The 12,500-nt window shown below is 33.3% G+C and overlaps 1 protein-coding gene across 2 annotated transcripts in view; it reads right to left on the bottom strand.

Annotated features, from left to right (window-relative positions):
• The window catches only part of LOC106868530 (G protein-coupled receptor GRL101), a 778,677-nt gene that overhangs the window by 18,028 nt on the left and 748,149 nt on the right, over nt 1-12,500 (bottom strand). For both annotated transcript variants that reach the window (XM_089348684.1, XM_089348683.1), the window contains exons 23-24: nt 5,980-6,221; nt 2,337-2,751 (exon numbers count right to left, since the gene is read on the bottom strand). In XM_089348684.1, the coding sequence (XP_089204810.1) occupies nt 2,337-2,751; nt 5,980-6,221 (657 nt within the window). The remainder of the gene's footprint in view (nt 1-2,336; nt 2,752-5,979; nt 6,222-12,500) is intronic.

The following is a 12,500-nucleotide window of genomic DNA, read 5'->3' on the forward strand; positions in this document are numbered from 1 at the left end:
CGTTGAGCCCTGTGTGGCTAATAAAAGAAATGTATCTGTCTGTCTGTCTGTCTGTCTGCTTATCCATCTTCCATTGTCTTCAAAGCCTCACCCCAAAAAACAAAACAAAAACAATGTTCTCTTATAAACAAAATCCCGCCAAAACATGTTTTATATAAATAAGCAAGATTTCTGTATTTTCACAGAATTATATTTGACAAGTTCGAAAGACAAACGAAAGCGTTAATATGGAAATGAGAGTATAGAATAAATGAAAGTTTTTTCCAAAATTCTGACGACTATTTTTTTTCAATATATAGATATATATATATGCATATATCTGTCTGTCTGTCTGTCTATCTGTCTATCTATCTATCTATCTATCTATCTATCTATCTATCTATCTATCTATTTATCTATCTATCTATCTATCTGTCTATATATATATATATATATATATATATATAGTGAAAATGTCTAGAAAACATAAAATGGGAAAGAGAAATGCCTTCATTTCACATAGTTTTAATATCTTTATAAATATATATATCTACATATTTTCTTTATAAAAAGATATTAAAAGTATGTTAAAGGAAGGCATTTCTCTTCCCCTTTTTATATACGTTTTCTACACATTTACACTTCATAATTTTGGCACGTGGTGTATGCTGATTCTACACCAGTTTTGCTTCTTTTGTATTTCTTCTATATGTATGTATATAGTTAAATAAGATTCAGGTAAAACCTTGAAGAATGCTATGCAGGGCTCTTACACAGTTATTGGCTACCTGATGTCATCATACATTGGAAATGCTAATGTAATTAGATATAGATTAGGAATTCGATATTATACATAGAATTTTATATAAAGAGATAAATGACAGAAGTGAATGACATTACTTATAATCACTACAATTGTTTTGATACATGTTTACCCTTGTTATACATTCGTGAGATGTTGTGTAATTTTTATCATCCATCCAAGGGATAAAACGCGCCTCCTTAGCTCATTGCTTAAATAAGTCCATTTTTTGCTCCTACCGTAATTTCACTTAGTTTGAGAATGCATACCCGCAGTGGTGTGTCAGGTAGACTATATCAGACAAACAGCATTCTCACTGCCCAAAAGCTGTCAGTTTATAGACGACAAATTAATAATGAGACATTTTGAAAAAGTCCATTAAGTGCACATAAAGTGATGTGCGCAGGAATGCCTCCGCTTGATATTAGAGTTTTCCTATTTGCAAATGCTCAAATTTAAACACAAAGCAAAAAAGAATGAACAAGAAACAGCAATTATTTAAGAAATATAATCCACACTTTAACGTTTGATTCAATATCAATAAATACCGTGACTTGTTACTAGGAGCACGTTGGGGCAAAGACAAGTGTTGAGAATTTTTAAAGTCTATTTTAAAGGAACTTATGAAGTAAAGTATACCCGAAGAGTATAAACTAGTTGGAATTAGATGTTAAAATATCGCTAAAAGGGGTACAATAACTATTTCAACTGAATTATGCATATTCAGTTTGGTGATATAAGTGTACACACATGCACACACACAGGAACATACAAATGTATCTGTATATAATTATAAATATAATATATACACATACATACATGCATGCATACATACATGCATGCATACATACATGCATGCATACATACTCCAGCATCGCCACAGCCTTAGCGCTGAAACTTATAAAAGGAGACACACACACACATACACACTCGCATAGTTATATGAAAGTTTTTAGAAAGCTTTACTGATAGACTCACAATATTTGAAAAAAAGATTTTCTTAGATTAGAAATATTGATATTAAAAAGTCTTTAAGAAAATATGTTAACACGGGCCGAATGGAAAGAAGTTATGAAGCTTTTCAATCACTCGACTCTTTAGATAGCCGAAAACAGCAAAAGACGCTAGAGTAAAATTACCTTTCGATAAGGTCTGCGCAAACATGTTTTGATAAAGATTTTCTATATAATTAATTTTTTAATTGGAAAAATGTTTTGTCAAACGTAAACACACACATATATGTATTCTATCCCTCGGTCTATGCATCTATCTACTGTCACTCTATTTAAGCATATTGTGAACAATCAGAAAAGGAAATCTTATAAATATTTGTAAAATGAACCTCCAGCTACTGTATTCTCTTGAAACAATAAAGATAACTAAACATGCGAACAAAGAGATAAGAAATCCCGAAATGAAGGTCTCATTTTAGCTTGCAGTATTTTTGAATAAATTGAAAAGCATATATCCAGAGAGCTGAAATAGATACCGGCATACCTTCATGACAATAAAGGAAATTAAAGACTTACAACTAGAACTAAAATTAAACACTTACTTCAGGTGGTATTCTCTGTCCGCATAATGAAGCTATACCCAATATAATGATTGGTATCCAGCAGAAGAAATCAGTGAGTACAATCAAAGTAATACGCTTTGCCATAGCACTGTCCGTCTTGGTCTCTGCTGTTCTCACTGCACTTCTAGTCTTTTTGGCCACAATAAACATCCAAAGATATGATATGAATATGATCAAGAAAGATAGCAGGTTGACAGCCAGGAAGATCATGACGGAATACTCCCATCCACGTGGGCGATCGGGAGTGATGTGAAGTGCCAGACAAACACCTGATCTACTGTAGAAATCCTTGAAATATTCTAAGCCAAATAATGGCACGGCAGACAGAAAAAAGACGAAGATCCACAGTGCAAGCATTGCAAGTTGGGCTTCTTTCAAACCCATTCGGTGAGACCTAAACAAAAAGCAAAAATAATTCAGGAAATACTCTGGGAATATTGAGAACGAAACATAAATTATTTGTTTAATATCAATAATTAAAGTATTCTATACGTTGTTACTCACCAGAAGTGTAGATCTTGTTTAGTGAATAAAGTACAGAAAAATACGTAATAAGTTGATCTCTCGCTGAATCATGCTACAAAGATTTGATGTAATCATTTAAAGCCAAGATGATATGAGATTTAAGTGAAAAGCATTTACATTAGTCGCGGGATCTACCTGTGATTTATTAGATGGCGAAGTTAATGAAAATTTTCCTCCAGAAAGACGCTATTTACTAGAGTCTAGTGTTGAATTCCAGTAAATAGTTTTAACTCTTCTCTAATAGAAACACACAATAAACAAAATGGTATGGACCCATGAATTTAGAAAGATTGGCTTCATCTTTAATGAAAATATAGATTCTAACTTTCGATTTTATTTCTGAAACTAAAATTAATTTCACACGTAAGGGAACTTGTAAATACGACACCGAGTAGCTCACGGACATAATTATATGTTTTATCTTTAAAGTTTATTAACTGCCGAAATCGGAAATGGTTTTGTGAGTTGATGAGAAAAGCTAGTTCTATTGTGTTAAATGATTTTGATGACATAGCTCAGAGGTAAAAAGAAATTGAATTTTAGCTGTGAAGTGTTTTAAGTATCAACTGTTTTGGTTTCACTTCGTTGAAGTGTATAAGAGAAAATTCTCGACCTGTCTATGATACTATTGCTGATTACGATTCCAGGTGATCTATTCGACCCAGTAATGCAAAAATTAATCGTTAGATAAAAAATACATTTCGTCTCCCCAAGTTTGGAAGGCCATGAAATATATATTACAGGTTTTAAAGTTTAAAGTACTTTTAGTTCAGGAAAGCAATCAAAAGCGTCAAACAGTTTTCAGAATGCTTGGAGCGTTGAATAAATTTCTTTGTTATATTTGTTATGGCACTTCTTGTTTCCAGTTCAAATAGCACTGAGTATTATTTTATTTTTATTATTCCAGGTCTATTCAAGGGAGGTAAACTTATGTAATTATCAGAATATTACACACAGAGTGCCACAGAATGTATTCCAGTATTTTACGTTCTGAGTGCCCTGGTGGTTGTGGCCTACTTTCTTGTAAATATCGACATGATGGTGCTAAAGCTGGGAAGGAAAAAGCCTTTGTACTTGCCTATGAAAACTCCAAAACACACATCAAGTAAGTTACCAAAAGTCGTCTACTATCTGATAGCATGCAAAGAAAAATACCGCCAAATAAAGTTCAACGTGCTTGGTGGGTGGGCAGAACCGCTCGAACAAACTTACTTTGTTATATGGTATTTTAAGTGTCCACCGCAGTAAAGTTTGACATCCACAACATATATTCACGGTGAGGCTAAGTTTAACACAATATGGTGAAGGTCCAGGAGTACCTTGCAAATATCTCGCCATTTAAATTCTGGCTTTTCATAATGTTTATGCAGTGTCATTTGTTGCCTCTGCTGTGGAACATCACGCGGTGTGTTTTGATAGCGATTCTTTTCACATTGATAATATTTCATTTTTGCTTAAGTGCATTGATTAACGAAAATGTTAAGGTCTTTATCATGTAGCTGAAAATATTGGTTTCACATTTTGGCACAAGGCTAGCAATTTCGGGGGAGGGGCAAATCTATTAAATTGACCCCAGTGTTCAACTGGTACTTATTTTATCAACCCCGGAAGGATGCAGGGCAAAGTGGTCCTCGGTGGAATTTGAACACGGAACGTGAAGACGGACGAAATGTCACTAAGATCTTGCCCGGCAAATGATTCTGCTAGCTCACCGCCTTAAGTAGCTAGAAATATTTAAAAGAAGAAAATGAAATGACTTGGATATTACCAGATGATACCGCAACCTCTTATAGTCCAGATCCTGATGGCAGTTGGTGGCATCATTCCCAGTATCTCAAATTGACCGGGTACAGAATTACAACCAAACTGGTTACAATCTCTAAAATATATTTCTTGACAGATTCCTTTGAACAAAAGGAGGATTCCTTGGCTGTCACACGATAATTTATTTATTTATTGACCACTCCATTTAATATATCGCTGCAGAATCGGATTCTCACCAGTATTTATAACAGAGTTTTTTTTTTCTGTGTTCGGATGTAACTATGTAAGAATGTAACTTGAGTAAAGTGTTACCAATATTTGCGCGTTACCATATAAATACACAATGTGGAATGTCAATCAAACAGTTGCATCTGTGAAGCATTGAGAAAATACACCAAAAGGCTAAATTAAAACAAACATCATAATGTATTGGGCTGTAATTAAAGTAGACAGTTGTTGTATGTAGGAGTCAAGGAAGGCCATTGGACTTATTATTACACATATGGGTAGAAGCGTACCGCCATAAAGATAGAAGTTTAAACAGGCAGGTTCCGTTCATAGAAAATAACGGGATTCGCCATACAAGCTTAATGTAATTCCGAAGTTTAAGGCGTTAAGTCGGTGAAATAATACAGCTGTCATGTTGAAGTAATACCATCAAGGCTAGTGTCTTTCCGAAGTCCCACTGAAAGTAGCTGTACTCTCGTCGAAGTCTTCTGCAAACCGCTGGCTGACTGACTGGAAGCGAATTTTTTTTTTCTCAAAATAGCACTTCCTTGACTCACTGCATGTTCTCAGATCCAGGATTTTATCCTTACTTTGCTTAACTGTCTCCCATGGTGTCTATGTGAATTGATATCCTAACCCTACTACGTTTATTTTCTACTCTTCCTCCTCATTCTGACAAAGCCATTTCGGTATGACATTCTGCTTTCGCATTTCCGGTGGAGTATCCATATGTTCAGTAACCGCTTCTGCCTATCCCTCCTATTCTTTACAGCTTTCAGCTCTTCAATTTATGTTTTAAAATCTTCCAACTCAGTATCATCTCTTTCTCTTTTTTCCCCGACACAAAATGTCCGAAAATTTAAGACGAAAATAACTTTTCGAAAATGTAGAAATAAACGATTAAAATAAGTTCAACTTCATGGCATTCGCAATTCTTGAGATACTAGAGTGAACATCCAATCAAGCAAACAAGCATGATAGAAACCAGATAAAAAAAAATAAAGCAGCTAATATTTTGGTAGAAGATTATTATTTAATATATTGGTAGATAGGAGATAGGTGAATGGTGATAGTAGTGCACAACAAATATAGAGGTTTAACTCACCTGAACGGGAAAAGGATGCAGATGAGACGATCCAATGTAATAACTGTAAGTGTAAATACAGAAAGCTCACTGGAAAATGTTGCTATGAATCCAGCAAAATGACATAATATACTGCTCCGCCATAGCTTGTCGTAAAGTATATAGGAGCCTCTGTAGTATGTGTCCGCTACAGCAATAATCATGAGGTATACACCCATAAACATATCACCTAGAGCGAGATTAGTGATCAGGAATGAATGCACCTAGACAGAAAAAATACAAATCAAAGAAGATAAACAAGTTTTATGCTGTGATACGCACGAAATCTGTTAGTTAAATAAATAAACTAGAATTGTGAATAAAAAAGCATAACATAAGATAATAACAAAGTTTTTTGTTACAATTTTCTGTTCAGAATGAATACACTTAAATGATATAAAGCACAACTGATAAATAGGCTCTTAATATAGATTTATGTTGCATAAAAGTAATATCTAATTGATGAAAAGTGGTAGTAGGTTCTACATCCATCTTGACGATGATCATTCAGCTGTTCGATAAACTGAATTCTTACTTGTTAAATTTATGCTAAACCGGCTGAGTATTCCACAGATAACTACACACTTTAACGCAGTTTTCATATAATGTGATTTAATTCAAAGGAAGAGAGAATGAAAAATATAGATAGAGAGAGAGGGAGAGAGAGAGAGAAAAAAAGAGAGAGGGAGCGAGTGAAAGCGAGGGGTACAGACAAGAAAACAAAACAGAGAAAGGGAAGCGGATATTGATCACTAGTTGTGGATTGCACCGAAAGGAACCACCGATAAATGCAAAGGTGATTCGCTTGTATCAATCCTATTTACTTTATTCGTATCACACTAATACCATCTTAAACACCATCTCAAAGTAGACCCTTGAAAAATTGGCAGGTGGTGTTGGTCTTTAAGGTTAAACCACAAGGATGATATATATCTGCTACCATTAGGAGGGCTTAATAAACTTTCTAGAATTTGTAGTCCCTTGTATACTTAGGGAGTAACGTTGAATCTACAGAAAAGGGTGTAAAAATTCGTCACACGAAAGCAAAAATTGTTCTTGATGTGCTTAGTGTCGTTTGGAAGAAACCGTTATCAGATGATGTCAGAATGTAGAATCAGTGCTACTGTACGGGTCCAGTACCTGGACTCACACCAAGTAAATGGAGGCAAGGTCTGATGGCGTGCACGCTAAGAGCCGTTCGAAATATCTCCTGAAAAAGCCTCTGGCCAAAAATCCTGTTATTGCAGGTGGTCATTAGAGGGAGAAATAGAGAAAGAAATGGAAGGAAGGAAAGAGAGAAACAGAGAGGAAGAGAGAGAGAGAGAGAGAGGGAGGGAGTGAGTGATTTGGTGAGTGAGAGACAGAGAGAAAGCGGTGTGTGCGAATTGTGGTACATTTTTGAAGATTTAAGGAAGAGCTCTGACATATTTATATGCGATCGACTAGTAAAGTTTTTCACCGCTCTATAGCTCTGTATGTCATTAAAATGATGCTCGTTTGACTTCTCGAATTCTAAGCGGATCGTCATCAAGTGAGCAAATCCAAGTAACCTCGATCAGATGATCTTTATGAACATCGAAAGGGTGACAGGTAAAGTGAACTACACTGGATTTGAACTCAGAGTATGGTAAGTGGGAATGACTCCTAGAACTTTTAAACAGCAATTCATAACTTCTGTTGAACAAATCTATTTGAATGGAAAGATATTGAATTGAATGAATGTAGTTGGACTAAATACATTGTAAAAGCTTTAAAAGTATGTTCAAATGGTTACGAATGAATTTTACTATTTAAGCCCTGACAGCTAAATCATTTGCTCTTTTATAAATTTGAACCGATCAATCAGATATTTCAACTGCTGAACCGTTCTGTTTTCTATAATGGATGCTATTTATACAGAAAATTAATTACATGGGATAAGAACATGCTAGACTGTTAGACAATCCGTGGCAAATGTTGATATTTTCTTTCTATAGGAATGAGGCTAAAACTTGATTATGAAAACCTTAGAACTCGGAACATCTGGATTGGAAAATTGCTGATTACTTCTAAACAATAAATAGTCAAATTCTATGCTGTAAGTCTTTTAAAATAAAGCAGATTCATATTCCTTTTCAACAGTAACAACAAGTCAATGCCTGCAGAAGTAGGGTTTGTGCTAATTAAGCATGATAATTAGTCAAGCATATTAATGTGCTTGACAAAGAATTCGTAAAGAATATTTTCAACAAAGAAATATGTCGTCAATATGCAAACCATTGCATTCGTTAGTAAAAAGAAATACAATGAAATGGGATTACTTTGAACACTGTGGTAACTTTGGACAAAATATAATATTTTGTTTCCTCTTATTGCTTGTTACTAAAATTTCTTACAGAATTGTTTAAATGTGTTGTTAAAATTTAGAATTATATTTCTATGATAGTATAATTTCAATACATAAAGTATAATTTGTAAATATAACTTTGGTTATCCACCCAAGGAAAGAACGTGTCATCTTCTTCAAATTCCAGCAGAACAAACATTTTTGCAAGATATGAATACTTTTGTCAATAGCTAAAACGGAATTGTGAGCCACAGATTGAACAATAAGCATAGCAGGCAACCTGGTCACCCTTCTGTGTTCAGTGAAAAAGAAGAAGCAGAGTTTGTTGCTCACATTACAGCTGTTTCAGAATAGGGGTTTCCATTTGATGCTATGTATTTGAGAGTGCTTGCCCATTAGTAAAAAAAAAAACACTACTGTTCAAAGTAACTCCAAATCAGGAGTAACTTTGAACAGCGACAATTATGTAACAAAAATGTAATCAAATATTGACTGCAACCTATTTTTTATTTCATATATCAGTTTATCTATTTAGTCCCCTAACATAGTCAAATTTAGTTAAGATTGAAGAAAAGGTTATGAAATTATTGCAATAAGAAGTCTAAAACTGTTCAAAGTAAGCCCGTTTCACGGTATATTATAACATTAAAAAAAAAGTTGATTTAATACATTGATATAAATTATTTCAATTTACAGAATTGGTAGAGTCGAGTAGGTTTTGAGACTATTAAATTCGGGAAATAATCCTTTTCTCAAAAATATTAGAGAGGCAAATACAATGGTGTAAATGGAACTCAACGAGAAAACTCGATAGGCGGCAGCCGACTGTCATATAATACTTTTCACTGCAACTACCATTAATAAATTAGGTTTGTCATTCTTAGATGGATTTTAGAGTAACTTGAGAGAAAAAAGCTTCTCCTAAGTGAAAAGAATGTTTTGTATCAATGTTAGAATCCATAGAACCAAGAATCAAAGCTTCTTTGCATTCTGATCCACATTTTACCCCAGCGTTATTTCTTTTTTCTTAAACAATGATAAAGAATTCTTTTTGTAAATTAAGGATAATGTCACAAAAGATTAGCGACGGACTGCATTTCCAGGAAATTGTTCATTAGAGGCAGAGTGTCATTAGTTTTAGGTTAATACATTTCATGTATTGATTTGATTTTTGAAAAGTAATCATTAAGAAATGAAATACTGTGCAAAAGAGATAGCTTGGGAGTTGCATTTTTTCAGCAAACATATTGAGACAGACATCATAGAGTAAAACCACGGAGATGAAAAAATTGTAAAAGAGGGGAGGATGTAGCAGTTCTTAATACTTACTGAGGTACAAAATAAATATTTTTCTCTACATGGAGTATATCTGGAAGAAGTTAGCACAATGAAGAACGTTACTTTCATTGCAGTAATTACTGGAAGATTTTGACTGAAAAACTAAAATCTCTCGAAGCATGTTCACCGCTCTCTCACACACTAGTTTGCAGTAATGAGATTTATCTTCCCAAGGTGTTTGAATGGGAGTTAACTTTTGTGTTTGAATCGTCTGTGATTCAAATATTTTTGTTCATGTGTCGAGATACGAACAGTGAACGCTTTGATAGCCATAAGGCTCGATAATCTATTTCTCATTTTTTCACTTATACGAAAGTGACATATTTAAATTGAAACAATAAAATATTTTCATGTAGACAATGTTGTTTTGTTTATTAGAGTATTTAATAAAGAAATTTAAGGAAAATTAATACCAATGTCCCTTATGTATCTAAGCATCTTTACATTTTTAATTAAACTTATTAAATATTTATAGCTTAACCTGATATCATACTAAACACTTGTATGTATTTCATCGATTATTATTTTCTGTTCATTAAAAAGTTGCACTTCATGAAATAAAAGTAAAAATATGCGATAAGATTTATTTCATTGTCCTTTACACATATACGTGAACAAATGAAAGAACTACCACAAAGTTATTAGCCCCACTGGATATAAAGCTAAATTTCATTCAAATCAAAATCTTTTTGTCTTGTAAAGGAAAGATGCCCTTTCATATTTGATCAAATATTTGTTCAATCTAGGCTGAGCTGAGACCAAACAACTATAACAGCAACATTGTCTTTATTGTATTTTAAATATCAGAAATATTTCATAAAATATGTCATATACTTATATTAACTTACATGCTTTTGATGCGTGTGTACTGTTTTAAATTTGCTGTACATTAGGAAGATCATTACGCCAACAATAAATACATGTATTGGTTCAACTTCACTTCTTTATTATTAATCAATTTGTTAATGCGGCCATCTGGCAGAATCGTTAGCAAGCCGAAGCAAAAAGCTGAGCGGCATTTCCTTCGTCTTTATATTCTGAGTTTAAATTCCGCCATGGTTGACTTTGCCTTTCATCATTTCGTAGTCGATAAAATACGTAGCAGTTGAGCACTGAGGTCGATGTAATCAACTAGCCCTCTCCGCCAACATTTCAGGTTTTATGTCCATAGTAGAAAGGATGGTTACTAAACAATTTATTAGTTATTTAACCAACCAATTGACTTCCTGCTTAATCAGTCGGTTAAACGAAAAATCTGTATTTCGTCAAACAAGTTTGAAAAAGGGAGGGCATCTCATTGGTGTGGTAGCAAATGATAACAAAATGTCTTTGACAAACAACTGATTAATTTTTTGACCGACTGTTTAAGTAAGTGGTTGATTTGAGGTTTGCTTAAATAACCAATTGATTAATAATAAAGAGGTGAAATTGAACCAATACGTGTATTTATTTTAGGCGTAATGACACTTCCAAGATACAATACAATTTGTCTCATCACACGAGTTCGCATCAAGAATCTTGCGTGCCAGATACAAAAACGAAATACTCTTTTAATATTACTCCAGTTCTATGTTTAATGTACTGCTATTTATTGGAAATATACGAAAATTAGTTATAGACTTATATTTACTTTGTAATAAAATGTCGTAATTTCTTAATTTTGATAAAAATAATATTATTGATTTTTATAATAGGAACAAAGCCATGCTTTTTGCGGGAAGGGGTATAATCAATTAAACAAAAACCAGAGAAAGTGAAAGCTCCCGTGGTTTTGACGAGTCAAGAGGTGTCTGTGGGGTTCATTGAACTTAGGATGTTGCTAAATGTAAATGTAAAAGTGATATTACTGTTTATTTATTTATTTATTTATTTATTTATGTGTTTCAGCCAAGTGGCTGCGGTCATGCTAACGATTACTGCAGATATTCTTTTGAATGATAATGGTATTGATAATATGAGGAGAAATTGATAAACACGTTGACAACAATGATATTGAAACTGAAAGTAACGGTGTTGATAATAGTGATGGTGATGAGGATGATGATGATGAAGAGGACGATAAAGACCATGATGATCTAGGTATTGATGGTAAAGTTGATGACGATCATGATGATTTTTACTGATAATAACAATATTGAAATTTGGTGACGTTGACAACGATGACAACGATGATTGATGATTAAGATCATAATGTTTCCTCAGTTGATGGCCATGATAGTGGCATTAACGTGAGTGATGCTGCTGGTAATAATTATATGATAAATTCAGAAAATTGTGTTCAATAAATCTACTTAAAATTTTATCTATTTTCTCTTCTCAAAATATTTCCTTTCTATATTTTTTATTTTAAGTTAGATAATTATTTAATCACCGAACAATTTTATCAAAATTTCATTGCACTTAATAATAGTGTATTATCAGCAGTTATACGACTACGTTTTAGTTGGAGGGATTAATTTGTTGACAATAAGAACAAATTGCTAATTAACATGAATTTTTAACAACGTCTGATTGCTTTTTCTTGCAGCATACTTAGAAGTGATTGAAAACTGCTTTCGAAAAACTAACTCAATAATCACGTAAAAAGAAGAAAAAAATGTCTCTAGAATATTTTGATATTAAGTGACGTCAGTAACGAAACGTAGATAACAATATTGCGAAATATTTTTATGTAATCAACGTTGGATTAGTATGTAAATGTATGCACGCACGTGCAAATATGTGTGTGTGTTTGCGTGTGTGCACATACATGTTAGCATACATACTTAATCACAATTGTCTTATTACATAAGCAACAAGACTAAAATCAAATAAACAATGAATCAGACATATTAGTCTA

This window comes from Octopus bimaculoides, chromosome 3, assembly GCF_046866305.1.
Source record: "Octopus bimaculoides isolate indiv1 chromosome 3, ASM4686630v1, whole genome shotgun sequence".
Taxonomy (NCBI): domain Eukaryota; kingdom Metazoa; phylum Mollusca; class Cephalopoda; order Octopoda; family Octopodidae; genus Octopus; species Octopus bimaculoides.